The 27,510-nt window shown below is 36.1% G+C and overlaps 1 protein-coding gene across 8 annotated transcripts in view; it reads right to left on the bottom strand.

The window, feature by feature from the left end:
- The window catches only part of NIPBL (NIPBL cohesin loading factor), a 152,786-nt gene that overhangs the window by 18,298 nt on the left and 106,978 nt on the right, over window positions 1-27,510 (bottom strand). For all 8 annotated transcript variants that reach the window (XM_080372099.1, XM_080372098.1, XM_080372097.1 and 5 more), the window contains 19 exons: window positions 24,445-24,642; window positions 24,199-24,270; window positions 24,008-24,097; window positions 22,232-22,335; window positions 20,562-20,648; window positions 18,097-18,328; window positions 17,244-17,395; window positions 16,411-16,491; window positions 15,239-15,339; window positions 13,219-13,357; window positions 12,924-13,006; window positions 11,744-11,876; window positions 10,849-10,992; window positions 4,491-4,580; window positions 4,028-4,242; window positions 3,825-3,927; window positions 2,795-2,893; window positions 2,555-2,701; window positions 1,233-1,367 (listed from right to left, as the gene is read on the bottom strand). In XM_080372099.1, the coding sequence (XP_080228225.1) occupies window positions 1,233-1,367; window positions 2,555-2,701; window positions 2,795-2,893; window positions 3,825-3,927; window positions 4,028-4,242; window positions 4,491-4,580; window positions 10,849-10,992; window positions 11,744-11,876; window positions 12,924-13,006; window positions 13,219-13,357; window positions 15,239-15,339; window positions 16,411-16,491; window positions 17,244-17,395; window positions 18,097-18,328; window positions 20,562-20,648; window positions 22,232-22,335; window positions 24,008-24,097; window positions 24,199-24,270; window positions 24,445-24,642 (2,405 nt within the window). The remainder of the gene's footprint in view (window positions 1-1,232; window positions 1,368-2,554; window positions 2,702-2,794; window positions 2,894-3,824; window positions 3,928-4,027; window positions 4,243-4,490; window positions 4,581-10,848; window positions 10,993-11,743; window positions 11,877-12,923; window positions 13,007-13,218; window positions 13,358-15,238; window positions 15,340-16,410; window positions 16,492-17,243; window positions 17,396-18,096; window positions 18,329-20,561; window positions 20,649-22,231; window positions 22,336-24,007; window positions 24,098-24,198; window positions 24,271-24,444; window positions 24,643-27,510) is intronic.

The raw sequence follows: 27,510 nt of genomic DNA, 5'->3' as shown, positions 1-27,510 counted from the left end.
TAAGCAAACTTCAGCAAAATGATCACTGGGAACTGATACTACAGAAAATGGAGTTACCACCTTCCCACATTAACCTGCGTTCCTCAGGAAAACACAGTACTATGAGAAGCTGCCAACTGAACAGAAGATTATGATTTCTATAGTAGAACCAGCAGCAATGGTAGGTTACTTTGGAACGTTCAAAAGAGCTGTGAAAACGTGGGAAAGAGAGAGAAGCCAAGTCTCTATACCAAAACATAGGAAGTATGTTCCCTTCCAGTGTTTCTGGATGGAGGAAAAAATGGAATAGAATGAATATGAACAAAATTATTCCCAAATTATTTCTAAAGGCATATGGATGTAAGAAGCTCTCCTCATTCATGTAAACATAAAAAATACATTGAAGATAATGCCTCATTTTTTCCGATATTGTTAGAAAGGCATGGGGAAGGAGAAGAGAGAACAAGGTCAGGAGCACCTTGCATCCAGCTGTCCATCTGCTTCTTGATTAACAGTCAGCCACTTGGCATTAATGTATATGAAGTGGTAAAAATATATACTGCAGCTTTCAAATCCTGCAGATTTCAAATCCTGCTGAACAGTGTGAATCAAAATTATTGCAGGTGTGTTCTTAATTACACAAAAATTTTAAAATTATTTTGCTGAATCAAACAAAACCATCATCATCAGGTTTATGATTTAACACGTCATCTTAGTTTTGTGCCCTTCTGCATACACACTGCACAGAGTATGACCACATACGTGACTTTTTAGTGGGAATAATTGATTCATTCAACATTCAGAATTAATGCAAAATTAGCATAGATGAATACTTTGTAATTTTTATATGCAGAACTTACAAATCTGGCATACGTTAATGTCAAGTACGTAATTTTGACATAAAAGTTTATTTTGTTTGCAGAAAGAAGTTTCATATGCCAGTTTTACTTGTTAGAAAAGAGAAGTAGCAGGGAACACTTGCAAGAAGAAAAAATCCTAGACACTAAATCTTTAAAGTATTTTGATTGTTAGCAAGAACTTCAAGAAAACAGAAGAGAGAAAAGAAAGAAAAACAAGTCAGAGAGTGTTTTAGAAAGCTAAGATACCTGCTCTGAAAAACAAAAAGTGAATCTAAGTCATAGACATTACAAAGGAGCAAAGCAATACTTTTTGATTATTTTGGAGGGGGGTCAAAATGTAGAAATACTAATATAATTATAATTTTAAACCCTGAAGGATATGTCTCATACTACCTTAATGCCTTCTTCATCATTGACTCTCCGAATCATTTTCACACACATCTCTGTGATTTTGGGAAATGTTGGTTGTTCAATGCAGATATCCCTAAGTATCTTTATGACTCTTTTTCTGACACTAATACCAGTATCCTGTGAAGAGAAAAGCATTATGCTCTTGAAAACAGATCAGAAATAGGAATTAGTTTATGTGTTATATGAATTCATATTTGAAGATCACCCAATCTGACTTGCAAAATTTATTTAGAAAAGGCAGCTAAAGTATCCTGGAGTGTATTTATACAGAAGGTCAACAAACTTGTACCACTTTGTTTGCAACAATTCCAAAAGTTCTAGCTGAGTCCCTAGAATGCTGGAACACTTCCTCTATTTATACCCTCCCATCTAAGAATTCAGGAGTTGCAAATATGTAACTCCACTTTTTAATATAAGAGCCTGCAAGCTAGATGTGATGATGCTTCAGTTACATTTTTGGAACATACGAGATTCTTTGTTGATCTGAACTGTAATACTTATAGTCTTTGGATAAAGCTTATACGTAAGATACATGCAGCAATCTTTTCCATTTTCCTAGGCTTCATCTATGGAGATGAATGAGAAGCTTCATGTCGTATTACCTTATGCAAAACCTGCTGGATCTGAATCTCAGGATGAACGGCTTTATGCATGGCTCATATGCACATGAAACTATCTCCAAAACCCTTCACAAACAAGCTTTATCATGAAACTATAGCAAATGAGTAGTATTGAGACTAAAAACCTGATATGGATGCTAAGAGCTAGTGTCATCTTACAGTTAAAACAGATAAAATCATATTTTATCTGAATGCCCAGACAATAAACACTTTTTGCACAAAAACTCTAATAAGAAGCCTTTTAAAACACTAAAAATAGTGTAGAAAAGCAAAGTAGTTTTTACTTTTTTTTCTTTTGGATTATAAATAGTATCTTCAGATTACTGTTTTGTGGAACTTTCTTCATCACCCACACTACACTGAACTGCCTCAATGACTCAAATCTCAGACTTCAGAAATGTGGCAAAACCCCGTATTTCACCTAATTTGTGCCTCAATAATGGAATCAAAAGGAATATAATCCTTGTTCTGATGCAGTACAACATTCTGTGTGTGTTTGCCTTCATTTGTAACAAAGACTCACTGCAAATATGTGATGTATTTAAAAGCATGATGCTCCCCATTAAAAGAATGATATAATTTACTCTTGGAATCATCACTGCATGTCCATAAAGATATAAACTCGGTTAAAAACAAGTTTTCCGATGTCACTCATTTTATCACAAATATCACAAGTCACCATACCAATATTCTTTCAATCAGCATGTCATAATACTGCTCAGCAAGCTGAGGACGACAGAGCACAAATCGGCCAAGCAGCTCCACAGCTGCTTCTCGTACACTAGTGGAGTTATCCATTAACCGTCCATGAACACCTCGTTGCATATCCAGCTAAAGAAATGAAACACAGATTCAAAATAAGAAATGAAGACTTATTTTAAGCATGACAGAAAAATGTACGTGCGTGATTATTTCCTCTTTTACCCTGGCTAGAATACTGGGGTCTACAGCAACAACCTCAGACAAACACTTCATGGCTTTTGTTCGAACAGCAATTGCATTTTCACCAAGTACACGCAGTATCTAATAAGAAAACAAAAACAAAGATTCAGTTGCTTTGGGAAGGTAGCAAACAATGTTTAACAGGCAAAAATGCAGCATAAAAACATGCAAAAAATTCAACTAAACCAAGAACATCTGTCTACTAAAAACTGAATACATCTCAGACAGGAAAAAGGTGCATACAAGTGATGTTCCATGGCATTGATAACTCGAGCATGAATATTTACTAGGATTTGCTACATGTCTAAACCTGATCAAAACAGGATTTATACTGGGTCTGTATGTTCAGTTTAAGTCCTTTCCTTTTAAACTCTGCTTTCGTTATTCACTTGTGGCTTTCACCATGGTTCTTATAAATGGGAGAGTTGAATTTGGGCACTATAATTTTAAGAATGGCTCTGTGTGCAGACCAGTGTAAGTAACACAACCTAAAGCAGTTTGACCTTGAGTTCAAACATGTCACCATGCCAACACGTTAGCGCTCTTCTCCCAGAAAAAGCAAAGGAACGACACTGGTCAAACAACAGCTTCCAAAGTGACAGTAACATGCAATGTAAGCAACTTAACAAGCTGTCTCATATTTTCAAATCAGATTAAGACCAATTTCGTGAGTTAACATTACCTTATGAGCATGCATCTTACAGAAACTGTGAAAACTCTTCCAGCATTCTGTAATTATCCTCTTACCATGTAGAACTAATTATCATGATTTTGCCACACACATCCATGGACAAACAAAATAATGTATGTATAAATATGACATATGAAATGCATGCAAGAAAAAGAAACAATCATTTATGTCATTAATACAGAATATGAAAGCACATGCTGTTATCATGGCCCGTGAAATATCTGTGCTCAACAATTAACAGATAGGGCACACTACTGCAAAAGTGTTTGGAATCAGAAACCAACTGTATTTCACTGTACTAAGACTTCCAGCAGAGTTTACCTGTGTCAAATAAATATCGAAGCTCTGGGCAAACGGCCTCATAGAGGCCAAGTAGCGAACAATCAAGCATGCATCTTCATAGTCCACAGTATCAGAATTCATCCTGCAACAAATTCCATGTGTTAATTATGACATGTTTATCAAAAACGATTTGAAACATCAAATGTACAGCTAATAAAGAAATAAGTGGTACTGAAACATACTTTAATGTACTGAACTGAAATGGAGCAGTTTTAATGATGCTGCGAAGAAACTTCTTGCGACTTTCTGCTCTGTGCATGATTTGTCCTGTGGTCTCAACATCTTTTGCATGATGAGTTCCTTCAGATGAATCCTCATCCTTCTGAGATTTAATTGCTTTCTCTGTCTCCATAGTTGTATCACGGAACCACTGAGCTATATAAAACTTCCGAGAAAACTGGAGAAATACAGTAGGATGCACAGAAAACAAAACCAACAGATACAGAAATGGAAAATTAACAGATTTATAAGATTAAGTGAATCTAACGCATCAACAATATTTTAGAAAACACAATCAATAGTATATGTTAGGGTGATTTTGTATTTAATTGAAACACGAATATGCATAACTGAAAATAATTTTATTCAGAACATGTTACTGAAATTATTTTTATATACACTTGACACCAGAAAGCTGAAATTTACCACTAATGATGCATCAACTTCTGTGTTCTCATCCAGATAATCCAGCAAAGCCTTCTGCAGCTGTTGAATTTCGTCTTCTCCTCCTGAAACCTGTCAGAAGTAGAAAAATAGTTAGAAAATTGCACAGCGGTAATAATAATTTGAAAATCTGCATGTCCACCTATAAAATACATTGAAATCAGTTGTTTTGATAATTGCAGAACATTAACAATTATCAACCACATAGAGACTGAAATAAATTAGACTGTAGCTATAAAGTCTAAACAAGATTAAGAGCAAAGCAAGGCTTCTTTTAGAAAAGACTGACTGATTTGATTAATTTTGGTTCTATGGTCTTGTGTGAAGACCCTCTGTCACAGAGGAAAAAAGAAGGGCTGAAATCACACATACCAGACCGACACTAGGTTTGACCTACAAAAGTCACTATTAGCTGTCTCACCAATATTAGTGAAACACTGACTTCCCAGGTGAACAAGTAATAAAAGACAAAAAATTAAAATAAAAAGAAATACAAAACAGAAAACAGTAAAAAAGTGTGGGATACATCAAAGAAATAAAAAGAGCTTATCCCTTTGTAAAAATACGTGGCATAACTGTTTTCAGGGATAAAGTACCCATACAGAGAGAGCACTCAAGTGCAAGTGTGCTCACTCTAAGAACTTACAGCGATTGTTCCCAAACACCTCTGAGCTCCATCACTGAAGAATCATATTCTCTGAGATTCAACTAAGTTTCTATCAGTCAAAAAGCTTGAGGAGAAACATGTTTTATAAAAAATGTCATCTACTGCATAACACCTTTGTACAGAACAGGATAAAATTAATTTTCCTGTGAAGCACTTTTCAGATGCACTAAGAGCATTACATATGAAACACTCATCTGAAAACTAGTGCTGAAGACTATGTATCAGATTTGTAATATCTTAACTCTATGAATGTTAAAAACAGAATATATTTGTTCAAAGAGGCTATTTAATTGGAAATATTTATATTTCCAATGTGTATATATGGCACATGGAGGGCAGGGAGGTGATTCAAGACAGCCAGCATGGCTTCACCAAGGGCAGGTCCTGCCTGACCAACCCGGTGGCCTTCTACGATGGAGCGACTACATCAGCAGGCAAGAGAAGAGCTCGGATGTCATCTGCTGGACTTCTGTAAGGCCTTTGACAAGGTCCCCAACAATATCCTTCTCTCTGAATTGCAGAGACGGATTTGATGGACTGTTTGGAAGATAAGGAATTGGCTGGATGTTGCATCCAGGAAGTAGCGGTCAATGGCTCCCTGGATGGAGATCAGTGACGAGTGGTGTCCCTCAGGGGTCTCTACTGGGAGCAGTGCTGTTTAGTGTCTTCCTCAGTGTCACAGACGGGGGGATCAAGTGCACACTCAGCAGGTTTTCAGACGACACCAAGCTGAGCGCTGCAGCTGTCAAGCCTGAGGGACAGGAAGCCATCCAGGGGGACAGGCTTGAGAAATGGGCCCATGGGAACCTCATGAGGTTCAACAAGGCCAAGTGCAAGGTCCCGCACCTGGGCTGGGACAACCCTGGCCATCAGTACAGGCTGGGGCAGTCCTGTAGGGAAGGACTGGGGGTTACTAGTGGGTGAAAAGCTGGACGTGGCCCAGCAATGCCCACTCGCAGCCCAGAAAGCCGACCGTACCCTGGGCTGCACCAAAGGCAGCGTGGCCAGCAGGGCGAGGGAGGTGACTGTGCCCCTCTGCTCCGCTCTGGTGGGACCCCACAGGGGTACTGCATCCAGCTCTGCAGCCCTCAGCGCAGGGAAGACTCGGACCTGTTGGAGTGGGTCCACAGGAGGGACACAAAGATGATCACAGCGCTGGAGCACCTCTCCTGTGAGAAGAGGCTGAGAGTTGGGGTCGTTCAGCCTGGAGAAAAGGCGGCTCTGGGGAGACCTTACTGCAGCCTTTCAGTTCTTAAAGGGGGCTTATGAGAAAGCTGGGGACAGACTTTTTAGTAGGGCCCATAGTGACAGAACAAGGGGTCATGGCTTGAAACTAAACCAGGGTAGATTCAGAGGAGATGTAAAGACGATATTTGTTTTTACCATGAGGGTGGTGAAAAACAGTGGAACAGGTTGCCCAGAGAGATGGTTGATGCTCCATCCCTGGAAACACTGAAGGACAGGCTGTAGGGGGCTCTGAGCAACCTGATTTGGCTGAAGATGTCCCTGCTGATTGTGGGGGGGGTGGGCTAGGTAACCTTTACAGGTCCCTTCCAACAGAAACCATTCTATGATTCTATATATATCCTGATCTCTTAAAATAGCTCCAGCCTACGTAAATTGAAAAAAGATCTTGTATTGCCACAAGACAATGTACTTCTCCCTATGTACAAATTATAGGGAATAAATCAGTATCGATGAACTTCTGTGTAAGTCAGAAACTAACTTTCTCAACATCTACAAGACAGCATAAAACCACCCTTTTTTCCTTAGTATTACACTGAAATATGCAGGTCCCTGAGTTGCTGATGTTACAGCAGACAAAAGGGTATGTTTTTTTCCAAAATGAATGAGTTGGAGCATTCAAAACATGTCTACAATGCACATAATACTGACAGAGATTTATATAAATATTTGGCACTCTAATATACGTGAAAATTGATTCTGGCCTTCAACTAATGTTAAATTCTGTGGATAACTGGCTGAATAAAAGGTTTGCTTGATGAACCTTAGCTGCCTAGCTATTTTCAAACAAGTGAAAAACCCAGAACAAAGAAAGAGCAGCTGTCAAGCCCACAACAAATTACATTCAATACAGAATGACAGAATCATTTAGGTTGGAAAAGACCTTTAAGATTGTCAAGTCCAACTGTTAACCCAGGACTGCCTGATAATAAAAGCCGAAGAATCATTTCTGGCTTAGAGTTCTTCAGCTACAAAACTTTCTTCTTCTCCAGCAACGGAACTCATAACCATCTGTAGTGGTGCATCTCAACTCCTCCCCTGTGCCACTCTACAATTTTAGTAATTGCCATTAGGCCTTAGCCTCTGTGTAATGAGTTGGGTAGTTAAGTGTTCCTTGATCGTACCAGCAACTCTTGAATGGCTGAGATGGGAAATGGCACTGACTTCACCAGAAACATTCCTTATCTAAATCACAACATCCCCTAACAACTCTTGGGGCATTCCTTACCTGAATCCAAGTGGTATGGTACCACTGCCACTGCAATTTTGAAAAATTCCAGTAATTACTGATTCCAGTTGTGGCCAGGACAGAAAATTACTGTTGACTTAACCCAATTATCTCTGACCCTATAAACAGCAGTCTTAGCGAGGCCCTTTGAGCTCTCCCAGACCACAGCAGGCTGTGAAAAGCATCTCCCTCTGAGTGGGATGCCTCTCAGAGCTCACAAACTAGGGAGTTTGTGAAGTTAGGGGGAGCGTCACTGAAAGCTGATGACAGAGCCTGGGCTGGTACTCCTTCTCCTTGAGGCTCAGTCCTCCACACACTGAGAAATGCAAAGGCATTCAGTGGGGGTATATCACTAAACTCAAGGGGAACTTTTAGCAGGTATATATACCTTTGTACATTTGTACATGTATCTCTGTCTCTTTTGTGCTTGTACGCATGCATGTGTGAATTGATTTAGGTACCTCACAATAATTATTACCATTTCAAAACCATAGTTAAGCCATTTTGCAATTTAAGTAAATCCTACTAATTCACTTTGTAAATATTAGATTAATCCTAGATTAAGTGCTGCTAAAATCCTATGATCAATCTTAAACTGTGAATATTCCTTATATTCTTTAAGATATAACTGTTGTCCAACTCTCAGATGAAGACTGGATCTAGCCGCACCTAAACTCCATCAAGAGTTTAGAAAGCAAGGGGATGCACTCTGAATCTTGTGACTTAACAGGAGGGTCTCCCTTCCCCTTGTACATCTTTAGTTTCTGTGTAAGTCATTCTAGCTTAATTTTAATTTGATCCTTTTTTGTGTGATTTATCTATGTAATAAGTAATAGAATGAACCTTGTCACCAAACTGTGAAGTCCCACCCCTGCAAATTCATAATAAAACTATTTTGCTAATGCCTTTGATAGTGATTCTTTAAGCGACCCACACCACTCACTCGCTTCACCATCTTAACTCCCGTATGAACAGCACAGATTGAGAATCTTGTCACAAATACAGCACATAATATAGCTTGCAAATATCAGCAAGTGGAGAAAGGTACACTGATGTTCTGGACTTTTAACTGTATCAAGAAATAAACTAACTAAAAGCATGCACAAGTCAAATCAACTTGACAATCTGTGACAGATTTCTACAACAAATATCTACTGTTCAAAACTGTCAAAACATAATAATTTTCTCTTAAATCTAATGAGTCCAAACCACAGTAGACAGAGTTACATGCATTTGTCAATCACCCAGGAATATCCTGGTAATGATATCAAGGGTGTAGAAGGAAATATCCAACAGAGTCTAAGTATTCAATTCAGCAAGAAAGAATAATGTCTAGAGGTGTAAGTTCATTTCTAAAATGGAAATAATAATTTAAGTTTCTGATGACAACAGCTGAGTAAGTCTGCCAATGGATCTTCTTATTTTCTAAGCAAAGTGAAGCTTAGCTGTCAAATTTCCAATTGTTTATTTCCACATTTCCAATTCCATATGCATTTCCAATTATTTATTTGTTCTTACATTAAAAATAATTTATAAACAACACACTGTCTATCCTGACTGACGGTACTGTATAGTACACACCTTCCACTATGCATGGATGGTATTCTCTACCATCACTATGTCAAGCTCCCTGAGTAACTGAAAAAATGCTTTTATCACTCACAGCAATTTTATTTCCTCAGGTGCCAATGCCTAGTTAATGCCTCCTCCTGCAAAAACCCCAAAACAAATACAAAAATTCAGGTCACCACTTGGGTATGTGGTATCTTTTTAGAATATCTTTCAATATTATTATTACTTTTGGAGGTAAGGAAAGAGAAAAGGATTTTTCTAAAAAGTAACTCTACATTAGAGTTTGTAGGGAAATGTCAGAATCACTGCCAACAGAGAAGAATTATATCCCCTTAGCATGAAAAAGTATAAATTATATTAAGTCATGGACATAAAGTTTTGACAACTTATGCTGTAGAACATTCCAACCAATAAAAGTTATGGGAAGTATCAGCCTCATAAAGGAGCTGATGAATTTTGAATCTTTATTTGAATGCCTGTAAAGTGCAGAAGTTTTTCCTTGAACATAAATCTGTAATAGCCACTATAAAGTACATGTATTATATCTGTAGCCTTTGCAGGTAACTGAAAGGGAAATGAACTCGATATGACTAATCAACTTTAGATCATGCTGAGAACAATTACTAGTTCAGAAAGAAATGTACTGGGTCTACAGAAATGTGCAAGTCCACATCTGTAAAAGGATACACAAGATCTTTCTCATCATACTAGGTACTGTATAGAGCCCAAATACATACATTGCCTTGGTAATAATGTGTATTTGGTAATGTTTTTGTTGCCGCCCTTGCAGATTTGGAGCAGCATCAGCAGAACTGCAAATATGAATGCACTCTGATGACATGTGCAAGTCCAGTTTAAAAAAATCAAAAGAAAAAAAAAAAGGAAAAGCAAAATAAAAAGATGACCAATAGCAGCTACATCACACAAAAACTAACCTTACAGGCCTACGAATTTATCTTCAAGACCTGTATATGAGTACTAGAAGCTCAGTTACTGTAGAGTAATGAAGCTGGGTTAATTAGCATTGATAATATACAGCTGTGGGCTGGCTTCAGGGGTGGTGGGTTGGCCGATGTAGACAAGGTGCAGCTGTGGCTGGTTAAGTGGTTGAGAGCCAATGAAGAGGGAGCAGCCGAGGAAGAGAAGGTGAGAGAGGAAGAAGCAGAGAGAAGAAAGAGCATGCCCCGGATGAGGCTGAGAGGAGGAGAAGGCAGCAGACGGACTGGCATGAAGTGTATGCTGGTATGAGATGGTAAAAGACCTTGTTGCAGCTGGCTAGCTTGGAGAGTGTTGCAACAAGTTACCACTTTGTAATAGTATACGCACGCACATATATATATTTTTAAAGCCTCAACATAGAATCCAACTGTTGCTCCATTACCTCCTCTGTATTGTCACAAGAATACTGGCTTAATCACTGTCAATAACCATTTCATATGATCACTACAGAGATGGTACAAGGAAGGCATGACCTAACAAATGTGATACTTATAAATTGAGTATATTTGATTCAGAAATCTGAACAGTGAAGACATTCTCCACAACACCAGTTTTTCAAACACCTTTAAAATTTGCAGGTATTTGAATAGATACATGTCAATCCAGCTGACACAGGATCTCTCACACACCTGTTTGAGGATTCTGGCTATAGATCCTTGATCCATTTTGCTAGTGACTGCATCTTTCCTCAGTCTTGCAGCTACAGTTCCAAGATAGTCAAGTGATGCAACTCTTAATGCCATTTCCGTAGATTTGTTACTAAACTGGTGAACCTATGAAAACCAGAATGAACTGTTATAAACAAGTATTTATGCAACTGAGCCTTCTCACAGGAGACTGCCTGACATTACTGACAATTTCAACTAACTTTTGTAATGCATAAAATTATGTAATTCACTATTACATCAAATATAAACTACTTACTTTAGTGTTTGTTCCTTTATTGGGTCTCTCCTCCCCCCAAATATGCCTATTATATTTTTCAAAACATATATTTCAGAAAATAAACTGGACAACTAGCACAGAAGATCTCCCTTACAACAGTATAAACCTTAAGCACCATAATGCAACTTATTCACACCAGTATAAAGAAGGATAGATTTTACCAGGAACAGGGCAACAAAGTATTTTTCCAAGAAAGGACTCAAATTGCTCTATTAATTACATTGTAATACTAAAGAACAACTCTCAAAAACAAGTCCACAAAAATATTTACATTATGTAAAATATCGTAGTAAATGCTATTAATGGTAAAAATGCAAACCACTTAACTGCCTTCAGGTTCTGTGTCCAACTCATGGAACTGGACTTCCATGAAAACTGCATATATATGATCTTCCATATCAATGATCTTATAACCCAAACTTTATTATCTGTGTATTACATAGTAGTGATATAGGTAAGAAAATCCTCAAGTGCTGCATGTGTCAACAATAGCAAAGCACTGCTGTAGCAGTTTCAGCTGAAGTAAGTCTTCATTGTAACAATAAACTAATACAATAGTTAAAAGCAAGAAACCCTTACCAATAGCCTTCCTAATAAGCTAAGTAGCAACTCTGCAGCTGGCCATTCTGGTTTATTGACCGTGGAAAGAAGATCTTGGATGAAGTTCTCAAACAGCGGCCTGTAATCTTCTTCCCCTTGTTTACTGCCACACCTGTTAAAAAGAAAATGCATTTTGTAAGCAAATTTAAGAGCCATTTAAGCTTTTCTTCTGACATAAACGTAAGTAATCCTATGTTTAATCAGAAGAGTTTTATGTAATTCTTAAAAAATATCTGAAATACTAGCAGAAAATTTGTTGTTTTCATTTATGGAGAAATAGTTTAAACAGTTATCACTCCAAAGCTGCACTGCAAGTAAAGCAGCTAATCCACAATAGTAAAATACTGATCCTAAGATTTTTTTGTTTATTGCTTTGAGTTAAAAGTCTGCAGTAACTTGGACAGACAAAGTAGGTAAAATTGTAAAGCTCAAGCTGAAGTGAGGTATTCAGGAGGTGTTGTGTCTATATTCCTTAAGCTTGGTCTGATTTATCTGACAGCGGAAGACATAACAGTATTATGCTCCACAAAAGGTTAAAATCAGAATGAGAAAAAAAGAAAAAGAATTAAAAAGGTAACATACCTGGCAGTGTTTCACTTATATTAAGCACCCCTAACTTCAGTGATACTACAAGTATGCAGAGAGATTGCCAGATGGCGATTAAATAGCCTTTTGGCTTAAGAGTAGAAATTAACATTATAAAAACCTCAGGACTTATTCTTAGAAATCCTTTGGTTATTCAAGTACAATACTTTTTTTTTGTTTTCCCTGCTGAGATATTGACATTCCTAACTTCAGCTAAATTAAAGTATTTTTAAAGTTTTTTAGATTTTTGTCATTCTGACAACTGAATTGAATATGGTTTCACTGCCTAAATATTCACTCAGCCTTTTCTTCCAGGCTTCAGATCCTAATAAAAGGGTCCTACATGAACTATCAAACAGATTCTTAAACGTATAAAGAATCTACGCAGAACTTCTGTTCCACAAAAATTTTTGTCCAGATGGGTAGCTCTCTTAGGGATCTATAAAGCATATTGTTATAAATAATTTTATGAGTAGGTATTTAGCATTATGAAGTGGTTAGGTTTGTCTTAAGGTACGACAACTTTATTTGGAGCTGGTTTCATCAACACGTTAAAGAATGCAACAGTACTTACTTTTTAAGGAAAATAGAAAGGAAATTTTGTGCTGTTCTCATGGCTGTTTCATAAGAGTTAGTAATAAGCACATCTTGATCCACCTAAAAATAACAAGATATATTTGTCTATTATTTTAGCATACACAGAAATATGATTTCCAGATTAGCATTTCTCATGCATCAAATAATTACAGCAGATACAAAATAACAAAATTAATAGAGTACCATAATAAAATATTACACCTAAAAACACACAGAGTCCTTCCTGCACACACACAAAAAACATATGTGGTTTGTTTTTTTTTAAATCTTACTTTCTTGTTTGATTCCTCATCTGAATTAGAATCTTTTTCTGCTGATGGTAAATGCACCACACATTGAATAAGCTGCAAAACTAGTGCCGTTACCATCTGAATATACATAGGCTCTCCATCAGTGTCACTGCTGTTTAACCTGTTAATAAAAAAAGAAAGCATTAACACTAAAACTAAACACACACACACACACAAAAAACCCCCAAAACAAACCAAAACCCTTTGGCCCTAAATAATATCTTTCAAAAATTACACATTATTACCACAGCCAGAAATATCTGTTCTAGATATGTATCTAATCACTTGCTTCTCTCTTATGCAGTGTAAGATTTGGTCTAACAAAATAAGTAAGTCTTATTCTCAGGCAGAAGAGATGAACTGAAACACCCTACAGATGGGCTATCAGAGTAACTGTGAAGTTCAGCAGCTGAAAAATCTACAGGAATTCTTAATAAATCAAACACCTGCTTGCTAAGGCACTTACTAATAGGCTTATTATGTATAATGCCATATCTATTTTCAACACAATCCTCCTAAAATACACCAAACTGTTGCCCTAATAATTCAGTACTTATTTAACATATGTGAAATGTGCAGGACTTTTAAACAATGACCTGGACTGACTTCTACAAGTATTATACCTATGGTAATCTGAGGCAGCATAATAGACTATGAACTTCAGCATGCAAGTGTCTTTAAGTGTCTCTTAAGTGTGTCTTTAAGTTGGTAAGACTACTATGAATGTACTCCATGTTTCTCCCATGATATGACCTGAGAGATAGTATCATGCTTACTGCTCATCCATACATCACCACCACCTGCTGGTACCCTTACTATCAAAAGGTGATAATCCCTGACATCATTCTCCCCAAATTATCAAAATACTAACTGGGCGCAAAACAGATTGTAATTATCACCTTTATGAAGTTATCTTTGATTACTTCTAGAGAGAAAAAACTTTTCATATCAAATTCTGTGTAAGCTGTACCCTTCAGGACTGTAGTCACTGTTACAGAATACCCTTTAACAGAGCAGAGTTAGGACTCTACCGACAAACAGTGCTGTCATTGTGGCCTTGAGATACTGACTTCCTTCTGGTACAGGTCCTAATTCAAAGAGCCTATCTACCCCTTAAGCTCCTATTCTTACCATTTTCCTATTTGCTAGATCTCTCTGATGTCTACAATCAAAACAACAGGAAATACTAAGAACAAGCACTTATGGGAAGAAGCACTTATGTTAACATCATTCATTCACTGAATTCAAAGTTTTAGTGTATTTTTTTTCCTGGGTATTTCCTGTTCATCCACCCTGGACTGGACAAAATATTTAATTGACAATTAGTCTGTCTTGGGGGCAAGATGTATGCAACCAAGGAACAGAATCAACCCCAACAACAAAGGTTCAAAATTATTTAAAGTGTCCCAATCTCAATTTTAATTGAAATCCAGCTCAGGTCAGATTCTTTCCCACACTGAACCTGAACCTATACCATTATTCTGAAGTTGCACTGAAGTCCAGCTGAAGTGTTTAAAAGACAGTTAAAGTGAACAAAGTAGCTCCCAAATGAAACTCATTCAAAGGGATATCAGATTGATTTCCTTCCTGAAGAGTGGTGAGTGTATCCTCAAAAAAAACTCACCCAGAATTTTCCTACTAAGCTTTAGCAGTGAAGAAATTATGTAACTCCATAAAGGTGAACCAAAGAATCTTCCAACACAAAAACCTATGAATGCACACTAACATTACACTCATTTACATCCTTAGTGAGATAAATAATAAAATATTTCAATTATTTTTGTAAGCAGGCACAAATACGATGGCATAAGAGACAATGATTATTACAAGACATTTGTCAGGCAATTCTACTCCCATGGTTTTAAAATATCAACATCTAATAAAGCACAGCTTGTGAAGTTGCAGCTTTTTAAAGAAGCAGTTACACTGAAGTGTAAAATTGTACATCTACAGAACTGCAAATACTGCTATCTCTAAGTTATTAATCTATGCCAGAAATTACCTGAAGTTTCTCAAACTCCTCTTGCTAGTTGGTAGTCTTGCAAGGGAAGTGAAAATTTCTTCTAGTATTAACTGTCTATGTTTTTCATACCTGGAGAACACCTATTTAACAGTTACAGGATTGTTAGAAAATTCTTTATTGTTACAAAAATTTCACTTGTTAAATATATTTCAGAAAGTATACATAGGAACAGACACTTAACATGACAAATAAATTATAATTAATGCACATTATAATGTGTGACCTTTTTCAAATCAAGCATTTCTTTATAAACTATGTTAAAACTATTTAATTAAAATTATATCTAATAAAAAGTTAAAAATACAGATTTTAAAAAATCGTCAAATAACATAAATGTGTAATAACTTTTAAAAACACCTTAAGTTTTAAGAATTTCTGTCAATGGTAAAATACACAGTACAGGAAAGTCAAACTGTAATACTAAGCTTTCAGGCTCTAGTACAGAGCAAAACTCTGTGGTAACATAAATTACATGAACATGTGTATGGCTGTAGAGCACCATCTGAGAAACCAGTTTTACTTCACATCCTAAACTTTAATATTTGTCTGAGATGACATATTCTTTTAATTTACAGGTTCAGGATTGTAGAATTTGCCTCTCCTTTTGTTTAGGAAGAATCCTTACAAAGACTGAAAACTCCAACTTGAAGAAACACATCTGTGTTGTACTGCATTTTTCCTGAAATAATGTTTCATCTGCCCCACAAATTTTTCACATAGCCACCACTTCTGAGGAACAGAATTTATTCTATTACACAGAAGCATCCTACTAGTTCTATACCTTACTCCATTGCATAAATTCAAACCTTAACACAGAACATAAAGGAAAACCACATTGCTAAGATTTCTTAAGACAAGAAAGGACAGGTAAGAGGAAGGGGGTTGTGTTTACACTTTAAATGACACAACTAAAATTAAGAAGTTCCTTGCTTAAGTAGGATATTTCTTCCCAGAGATTTCTCTGCAAATAGAAGCCATTCAGCTACATTTAATACTATTCCTAGATTATGATACCAAACTGTAAAGACATGCAAGAATAAAATTAGTTCTAAACTCCAATTCTCTACCAGAGAGAAAATACAGCCTATGTAAATGCCCTAGTAACTCTCAGAAGTACAGGAACATGAAAACACGAATCAAAAAGTACTTACTGCAGTGACTAATTTGATGGCACATAACTGTAGTTCACTGACATTTTCTACAAAGAAAGGTGTTATTCCCATAGAAGATACCTATCAATGGAAAGAAATTACTGTAAATTTCTTTGCCTAACAAACTGATATTTATGCAGTTTCACAAGCAGCTATCCATTAAGCAGGTAAGGTATTCAACAAGATGTACTACTTCATACTGTTTGCAAGTAAAGTTATTAAAGGATATTGGAGAACAAGTCCTGTGAGGAGTGGCTGAGGGAACTGGGATTGTTTAGTTTGCAGAAAAGGAGGCTCAGGGAAGACCTTACCACTCTCTACAGCTACCTGAAAGGAGCTTGTACCAAAGTGGGTGTTGGCCTCTTCTTAAGCTAGGGGAGGTTTTGATGTGACATTAGGAAAAATTAATTAACTGAAGGGCAGTCAAGCTGGAACAGGCTGCCCAGGGAAGTGGCTGAGTCACCATCCCTGGAGGTTTTCAAAGTCATGTAGGTGCTTAGGGACATGGTTTAGTTGTGGACTTGGCAGTGTTAGGTGTATGTCAATGAATGTAAAGGTATTTTCCAATCTAAATGATTCTATGACTCTTATTTGAATACAACCAGGTTAAACTTTTCCTAAGTGTACAAGAAAAGCCATTAAATATTTGAACATTAAATGCTCCTCTCCTGCAGATTACCTACTATACAACAAACTAATCACTTTGATGTTAATAATTCTAAAGTTTGTACTTCATTTCATACTTCACATCACTGAGACAATTGTACTTTATGTTCTCTCTGGGAAAAGAAAACCAAACATTCTCAGATAGAAATTATTCTGATAAAACTTACCTGAAGAATAGTTGTATCAGTAAGAAGTTGTATTTCCAGCAACTCTGACAAGCTGCTGACAATGTCACAAACTTTGTTATACAACATCACTATAACTCTTTGCTTGTGGGTGGAACACTTGGCACGTTTTGCTTTTGAACTTAAAACACCACCTAGGGAAAAAAAAAAGTATCTTCACTAATTTTTTAAATGTTTAACATCAAATATTAGAAAGATGATCTTCCTCAGATCTGAGTCCTCAACTGTGCGACTAACAGCTTTGTAAAAGCAATTACTTACAGAAGAAAAACCTATTTAGTAGCAGCAGCTGGAAACCAAGAATTTCACATGATACGATTTTTCATAATGGATCTGAATTCTGGATACAAGATTTTTAAAAAAGATCTTGAAGTTGGACACTTGCATCTAAAGTTACCCACATGACAACAAAACACTAAATGCTAAGTAGTTTTCATTGAAATAAATTATTAAATACACAAATTATTACTATAAAATGATTTATTCCTACAGATAATAACTATACACAGATCTGAACTTCAGAAAAACTTCTAAATACTTTAGCCTGAATACTTAGTTATGTTGAAGTTATTGCGGTAAACCAACATGTTGTATGACTAAGCTACTCAGAGGCCCCATTTCATTCATTGTTTTTTTTACTCTACATTTCATTTTCAGATTAACACAAAGCGTTAACTCAGGATGCTGTATGTGATCTGGAAGAACTATCGGTGTAAGAGTTACATATAAATATCTTATTTCAGAAAGTGATATCACCTGCATCATCATACAGTAGATTATGTTTTGATATTTTCTAATGTGGAAAAATTTTGTTAAAATTTCTTAGCATACTAACCACCATGAGGGTCCACTCTATAGACAGGATCATACTGAGGATAAAGAGTGTTCTGCAAATGAAATTTTGTGTACTGAATAACTCTTTCTATTACGTCCTCAATATATACAGCTTTAGGCATATTTGGTGATGTCATAATATTGATAGCAGTAAGACAAGCATCAGCAGATTTCGTCACTCTTTCCATAATGAGATCTCTCCATAATCTCTCCTCATCTTCGGTGTCATTGTTCTGTAACAAGCAAGAAAAACAGGACACTGTGAACAAAAAGTCACATTTTTATCCTTACCAAGTAAAAGATAATAACATTACCTTGACATACTTAACACACACACGTATAAAATATTGCATGTCCTTTCTGATACAGTAGTCTGTTTTAGACATCAACTAATGTCTGTTTTACTAGCAACACGTTTTGTACCAGATCCCTAAGTTACAAGTCTCGCTGTATCCTTCGTCTAGAGCACAAGCTTTCTCTTTATCTTTGGGAAGCACTATGGGGGAAGACTGCCACATACTCTACTGAAGACTGATTTACTTCAAACAAAATGTAAACTCATGCATCTAGTGTTTTCTCCAGTGGCCTATGCACACCAGTTGCTGCTTTGATCAGTCTTAAGTTTTGCCACTAGAGGGAATTCTTATACAAAGAGTTGTTACAAGTCACATGGAACTCTTAAGTACATGATTTTCTCTGCTTCATAGAGCAACTCATCTATTTTATCAATGGGTTTAAAACATGTTTTAACAAATATGTCCATCCAGATTTAGCACAGGGTACAGAATGTGCAAGTTACAAAACCGAACATACATGAGGTTAATTATGGCCATCCAGCACCACTTAAATATTGTAATAACATTATTTACAGCAAAATCAGGTACAATTTTTCCATACCTTCTCTGGTATGGATATAGCCTACAGAGAAAAACAATCTTTCCTGCCTGTGTGACACCGTAGTTCAACACTGTTGGCATTCCTTGTGAAAATATGGGGTTAGTGAAACCATACCAACTTTTTCCCTTTGGGTAAGAGAATCTAAACCAGTACCACAATACAATACATATATAAAAATATAAATATAAATATATATATATACACACACACACACGCACTTATATACATATATTTGGAAAATCAACAGATACCTGCAGATCAGGAGACTGCTGTAAATTTTTTGCACAGAATAGCTTTAAGTAATTTCTTCCTTACACAAATGAGTTAAAAAACCCCAAGTTGTTTTAAGCTTTTTTTCTTTCTTCTCATTAATCTTTGAAATTAAAAGAATATGCAAGTGCATTCTGCCTCTGAAAAACATCCTGACATGGAGGTAGGAAATCTTCACTGCGCTCTGAAAAAAGTAAGCTTATTCCTTAGCAGAGGCTTTCTTTGTCATAATGGTTTCAATCATGTTTAAATAGCTTTTAAGAAAAATCTGAAACTTGTTTGGCTAAAGATTGCTTCTTTTTTTAATTGAAACTTTGCCTCTGAATTGCAATCATTAGACAATTCCATTAACTGCTTGATAATCTTGAGTTTTACTACAAAAAGCTGAAAGAAAAATAACATCTTAAAAGCATTAGCATAAAGACCTGATGAGAATCAATTTCAGCAGGTAAACCAAGCACCTTCTCTTTACTTACTTTTCATATTGCTAAAGGCATTCAGGCCGTATACTGAAACTTTGAAAACCCTATCAACAATCTAGATTAAAGTATTTAGGTACAGATAATGTATCTCAGGTTTTTACTTGCAAGTTCAAATTCTTCCTTTCCAATATAAATACTCTCTTATTTCCACAGATCAAGGTAGGTTTATTTTCATAAAACTCAAGAACTCTACTCTTGCTAGAATGCTGTTTTGACTAGAAAATGTAAAAATAAATAGATGAAATGTGAAAAATCACATATTAACTTTATAAAAAACTCCAAATCCCCATATAGTTTTAGGTATACCAGGAAAAAAACCTAAAATCTTGAACTTCCTCCTAATTTTGTTTATGTCGACAACCTTAACTTTGCAACACAAGAACAGACCTAAACAAAGCACTTCCTCCTTCCTTAATGCTCAGGAGAAGAATATACTCTACATGAAAGCTGTACTACTACTTCTTTCATTGTGTAGGGGATGTTATATGGACATGTAGCAAAGAAATGTCCAATAATGTTGGACATAAGTTGCCATGAGTATTTCAGGATGAAACTATAATATTTAAAACTGAAACAAAAGAAATTAATGTCACAATATACCTATTAGTTATCAGTACTATAGTAAAACATGTGTGGTACAGAACAAATATAATGTGTTGAATTTTACTTCAAAGCTTAAATCTTCGGCAATCTCCATTATATATATATATTGTATCAGAAATTTCCTTCACACATGCTTGAAATCATCACTATATAGGACTCAAATTAAGAAAATTCTATTCTACAATATTGTGAAATAACATGACTTGAAACTCACATGGTTAAGTAATGTAGAAAGCTTTGATCCATCTTGAATATTCTTCTCCAAAATATTCAGGACTTTTACTGTTTTATCTGTTGAGAGCTAATACAAGAAAAGAAATACATCAAACAACTACAAGAACATAAAGGCTTCCAAACTGCTGAAAAAAATGTCCATGGATGAAGGATAGACCTTGTCATATAATCTGAAACACTTAAATTGTAAATTAGAGATAAGGATCAGATCTTGACTTCTGTGGTTTCTGACCCAGCACAATGCTGATAATATAGCTGAACTCTGTGACCTGTATTCTAATATTGCACTCAAATCCCATTTTCCACTAGCAAAATCCACAGAAACAGATTTAAAATTGCATATCTGTCATTAATGTTGTATAGTTATACACTGTTCACTTCTAGAACTAGAAATTCACTAAATCCAAGTATCACTCACAAATTTTAACCAACCATACAAAGCTTTATTAGTAGAAAATCCAAATTCCATGAACAAGCAGATATAAAATTCCCCAATACTTGAATGCTAATAAAAAGGTTATATATTCTTAATATCAGTGTTAAATTTGAAGAACTAGCATGTTGAAAAAAATAATTCAAACTCACTGATCTTCTACAGAATTAAGATGGAATGATTTGTGGAATAAGCTAAACTCAAGGAGAGCCAGCTTTACTCATCCAGATACTACTAACATTCAACTTTAGAAGCAATAGAATTCTGATTTTTATGTACACATATATATATGTATGTATGTGTAAAAAATAAGGAACAGAGGTTAAGGGTGAGAAATATCAGTAAAGAGAAACACCCAGGCTAACAACAAGTGACAAAGGAAGACACGAAGATTGAAAAAATGTCTAGGAAGAGTACCTAACTTTTGGATTAGAGAAAACCCTTCAGAATGACTTTTATAGTAAGTGTTTTCACAGACACTTCATAACCACAGTAAGTGGTCACGAGCAGGCAGAGTAAGAGTTTAACATAAAACTGCCCAAAGCCAAGAGTTCCAGGAAGATTAAAGGAAAGCAAGAACACTGTTTCTAGAGGTGTGATACCAACATTTTGCACCAACAAACACTTCCCTTGAACTTAAGTACAGCAGTGGCAAAGAAACCACAATATGCAGTCTATGGAAAATGAATCTTATTATCACCTGGGGTGTTAAATCTTCTAAGGCTGACAGGCCTTTTTGGAGAGATGGAGGAAGCACACAATTCAGTGTAATGCTGGCTGTACATCACACATTTACATTGCACTGGTGGCATATATCAGAAAGGGTGGATTTTTTTACTTTGACAGCAGGACCTGATTTACTGTGGTTTCTCAACACCAGCTGTAAGGAGCAAAGCTTATAGGTTGATATGCTTCTCTGAAAGCAGATTAATTATTTGAGATTTTACTGCTTAGACATGGGTATTACGTATTGGCATATGGTCAGCACTGTACAGAGAAGCACCGTTCAACAAAAATGTCTCAGCTTCAAGCAACAGTGACAATTAAGATGTGGTAACTTTTTAAGCACTTTAGGTAAATCAGAAGCAGCACAACTGTTCACAGTATCTGTTACATGCACACCTGAAGAGCATGGAATGTTATTACAAGGGACATAAGTTTCTGTATGTTTATCAAAATTGTATGTTCAAAAAGATGTAAAGACTATGGAGATGTACCTTGTCCATAATGCCCATTGCCTTGATTTTTGCAGATTCACTACCCAATTCACTAAGCTGATGTTTTCCCAGCAGCAATTCCTGTGGAATCTCATCATCATCACCTTTAAAAAAAAAATTAAAATTAACACTCGTATTTCTAATTAGACTTCAAGGAAATCAGTATTTTACAGTCAATATGGAAAAGCCAACTGAAGAAAAAGAACTGATTTTCTAAACAGCTAGCATCTAATAGTTCCAGATAGCCAGCACCTAATCGTTTCACCTAAGGAAGACTGATGACAATTTTAGTTGTGTCAAAACACCTACTTTTTAAACATGACTGAATCTGAAATATCACTTAACAGCCTAACATGGGACATTCATTTCTGAAAGTCATAAACCAAAAATTTTTAATATAGCAAACCCCATTTATTGCAGCTTTTGTGCCACTGCCTTCATTTCAGTAAAACACATCTTAAATGACTGTAGTCCTATTTCTGAAGTTGAAATGGGGGGAGGGCAGTAGATGACAAACACATATGAAATTAAGCACCTTGGAATACACTGTGCCTTAATCATATTTACCCTTACAAAAACCCCATGATGTTACCAGACACAGAAAGAATCAATGACTTCAAGTCCAAGATTGTATACACTATTGCTTTAAAAACTGTAGCGATGCGTTTACTATGCTTCTCCACTTGTTCTAATCCTGTGACAAAGATGGTAGGAAAAAAATTAATGCATACTTTTATTATCCATCTCAATAGAAAGTCACCTTGGCCAACCTGAACTACTTCCTCAGACATGCTAAGCTGGCTGGTTATCCAGTGCCTCTGCCATAAATGCATCAGGACTCTGCTGCTTGAGTTGAATAATCAAGCTCTGTTGGGTCAAAGGCCTCAACAGATGCAAAATCATGTGCCCCAAACATTACTAAGCAAGAGAACCATTGTAGAGGAACTGTAGAGTAATTATAGAGGAATGAAGGCAGGTTAATTAACATTGATAATATACAGCATTGGGCTGGCTTCAGGGGCAGTGGGTTGGCTGACGTGGATAATGTGCAGCTGTGGCTGGTTCCTGCTAAGTGGTTAAATAGCTTTAAGGGGTATGGGAGAGGAGCACTGGATGGAGAGAGACCTGAAGGAAGCAGAGGGAGGAGAGAGAGCACCCTGGATGCAGGAGACAAGGCGAGGCCCTGGGAGAAGAAGGGGGCCCAGACGAGGAGAGGCTGGCTGGAAGAAGAGCCCGGAGAAGGAAGAATCAAGATGCAGCAGAGGCAAGAAGCAGAGTGGACTGGCTTGAAGAGGGTGAAGAAACATCACATACAGTAGATGAACTTTTGAACCCTTGTGGGAGATTGGTGGCCGTGCTGGGGCAAGGCACAGGAACTACCTATTGAAGTTAACCTGGTATGGGGTGGTAAAAGCCTTGTTGCAGCCGGCTAGGTTGGATAGTGCTGTGACAAACCATCTTACATTGGTGTTGTTTACAAAGATACATTTGATAGAAGATGTCATCCTTTCCACTGCAAGGGACCACTATTTGTCTCATTATGATTTATGCCCCTTTTCCATTCTGCAGGGAGGAGGAATGAGGATCTTATTCCTGCAGCAGCAAGTTAAATTGGAAACGTAAAGGCCACCACTCAAGGTGGAAGCTATATAAATGCAGCATGCCTTAGCTTGTATCACAGGCAATTAATCACCAATAAGCAGGTTCAAAAGTACTGAATACAAATTCTTGTGTTTCTATTTGGGGAAAACTTATTGAAAATTTCTGGCATATTACCAAAAGCTGTAAAATCCATGTCTTCCAAATTTTCCAAAATATTCTCTATTGAAGCCGTAAACCTTTTGAAAGTAGAGGAATCCATCATTTCTGGTAAAAAAAGAAATTTATAAATTATTATTATATATATACATATTGTATTATATATACAAGAAAATACAAATTGTAGAAAATAAACCTTTTAAAATTACCTTCAGGTGTTAGTTTAGGTTCATAAGCTTTCCTCCTCTTTTGTTTTTCTTTTTTCTTCATTTTTCTAGCCACTAATTAAGAGAATAAAGAGTGAAACACAGTTTCACAAATAAAGGATTATATACATTTCTTACACTCATATTCAATATTGCATGTAAAGAAGTTTATTTTAAAATGTTTAAAATATCTGTTAAAAATGCACTAGTATTATGGAATAAAATTAATTTTTTTAGATTATCAGTTACCCTCACTGAGGCTAGGGGGAGGAGAATAATCATCCATGTCAGAGTCATCAGGACTGCGATTACGGTAACGGCCACTACCCGAAGTCCTCCTTCCTTCATGATAATGACCACTTCTCCTGTGATCACCAGAACTTCTTCTGTCATGTTCTTCATACTCCCAAGCTTCATCTCTATCCTTTTTATGTCTTTTACGAGAAGCTAGAAATGAAATGCATTTTCATTTTAAGTACAAAAATTCTACTTTCAATAGTTAAAAATCAAACATTTTAGATTATTTGAGAGATGTGTAGATGTGGCACTTAAGGACATAATTTAGTGGTGGATTTAGCAGTATTATCCGTTGGACCTGATGATCTTATTCTTTTCCAACCTAAATGATTCTGTGATTTGCAAGTTAAACAGTACTGTATAGCTGTTCTGTAAAACAAGTGAACACTCTAAAACTATTATATAAAATTCTGTTATGGCATTGTTCTAACGATTTCTTTTGAATTACATGAAAACTGTGCCTGAAATTGTCGAAGACACCAGCAAACACTTAAAAATACGAATTTACAGGGCATTTGTCCTTTTAAGCAAAGTAAGGGAAGTGGAACAAATCAAAATAAGTTTCATTCTTTCATAAAACACTAAGATAATTTCTTCAGCTATCTAAATTATGACTATTACCAGATGTCCATATTCCAATTCAGTGACGGCTTTGCGCATCTAACACAGCAAGTTCCAATGAGACTTGGCCAAACAGAGTATCTTTAAGCAGCTAGTTTGCCAAGACAACTAAAATTTTGTCTTGATGTATATTACAGGAAATTCAGTGTAAAGTAGAAAGCTGGAGTCACAGTTCTGGGCCAGACTTGAAGTCAATACCACAGAAGGTTATTATAAAAAGCCCAGCAGAAGTGAATGTTGAAGAGACTGGGGAAAATGTTCTATACTGAAATGGATTTCATGGAAACAAAGTGAGGGAGCAAAATGGAGAGTTCTCCGTTATTTTCAAAGAACGTCTTTTGTATCTTGAAGGGGACAAGGTGCTAAGATATAATAGAAAAAGGATATGGAGAAGATATTTTCACCTATGAAATCAGCTAACTCTTCACTACCTAATGTAACAGCATAACCGGGCTAGCAAGGAGATGTCCAACAGACTGTGCTGTGAGCATCAAAACACCCCATGCTAAACTAGCAGAGTTTATGCTTGTGAACTTGCATGTAACAGCCCTGACATCTGTGTGTTTCTATCGAAGTCTCCTAAAGCTGAGTGAAGTATGACTTACATAGGGGTTTTTTTCTGAGCAAAATGGCTCCAAGCACCTATACAGAATTGCAACTGAACTGACAAGTTATTCCCACAACCCCAGTTTATTGAGAAGCATGAAAAACCCCCAGGATATAGTCAATAGTCAGCCCAGGATCAGAATTAATAAAAACACCCTGAAGAACACTAATGTTCTGCACTGCACCATAGTGGCTCCCACTTCTGAAAATGTAGTACAGAACTTCTGCGCAGAGGTGGTGCTAAGTAGTAACTTGGTGCAGGATTTGAGCTGTACTCCTTCTGGATCAGGCTACCTTCTGGAGACAGTATAGTCATGTTGATGATGTTTGAGCTACTGACACTGTTTAAAATGGTTGAGAGTTAACTGCGATTAAGAATTGGAGGGTCACCTTGGATACCTGCAGTGAGAATACTGGAGAAGAAGTTAAGTGTCTTAAGGGAAAAGACTACATATCTTAACTGATACTTCTTCCCCAATGACCCAGTATTTTGTGGAGGCAGACGACATCTTTCTCCACAGTTTAGAAATCATCAGTATCAATTTAGGCTCTGTAGGGGAAAATCTGACTCCAGCTACACCTCCGTGAGAAAAGTAACTACCAATGTTGCTTTCCAGCAGCATACTGAATTGACGAGTTCACCAATGCTGCATGACAAAATAGAATGGGTTACAGTCAGGAACAGCTATTCATAATCACTGCTCCACAAAGTTTATTCTGAAGTAGATAAAACAGACTAAAAATTTAAGTATTAATAACATTTCAAGAGTTAATACTGCTTTTATACATAAAAAAGACTACTCAGAATACCCAATTTTCTTCTGAATTCTGCCAAACATTTATATAAGAACACATTTAGCACTTATGGTATGAGAATGATTTAATCAATTTTTAATTTCTCATAATCTAATTTAATATGATGTCCCTTCTCCATAAGATACTCAAAGACATTTCTTCTATAACAACCCTTATTTCGTATTTTTTTAAAGTTCAATTCTAAACAACAAAAGAATTCTGAAATGCACATTTGTAACAGTACAAATCTGATGAATGTACTTGTCACAAATCTTTCATTCTCTTGATCACTTTGTTTTGTGTTTATTTAATTCAGTTCTACAAAATCCTTTGTGAAATATTAAGGTTTATTTTTAAACAGATGTCCCCATTGAATTTTTAGAGTGATGGCCAGATCTCTTGAATGGATATAGAGAATCTAGAATCCTTTAAAGCATATAATTACTGTGAAAATTTTCCTTAATTTGCTATAATTTTATTTTAAAATTTCAACAGCTACTGTGGATAATAAGTAGATTACAGTATCTGAAATTATTGACATTTCTCTCCATTCCCAGCCAACTTAAATAATTTGCTTTACTTATTTATTTTTGTATTTACTGTTTGAGATTACTGACATCATAAACAGGCAACAGGATACAGAAAACAGAGATTATAGAGTCCTGAATGAAGCAAATCATCATTAATCCTCTGCCATAATCAAGACTGACTACAAATTACTCAAAGCAAATTATTCAGTCATAATGAAAAGGAAAAACAAACAAAAGGACATTCTTTTCTGCTTCTTTGATAAAGATCAGAGGTATTGCCACTATAATTTTCAGATGTATGTGTGCATAAGCACTACATATCTGCTCAACAAGGACTTGAAAACATATTAAAAAGTAGAGCAAAAAAAAAATCTTTCTCTTAGGACCCTAAGAAAGATTAGAAAGCAAAACACTGTGTTTTGTAAAAGTTCAGTACAATGTCTATATAACCAAAGGTGGAAAGAGT

The sequence above is a fragment of the Falco punctatus genome (assembly GCF_963210335.1).
Source record: "Falco punctatus genome assembly, chromosome: Z".
In the NCBI taxonomy this organism is placed as follows: Eukaryota; Metazoa; Chordata; class Aves; order Falconiformes; family Falconidae; genus Falco; species Falco punctatus.
Note: the sequence above shows the minus strand (reverse complement) of the source record. Positions and strands in the feature narration are given on the sequence as shown.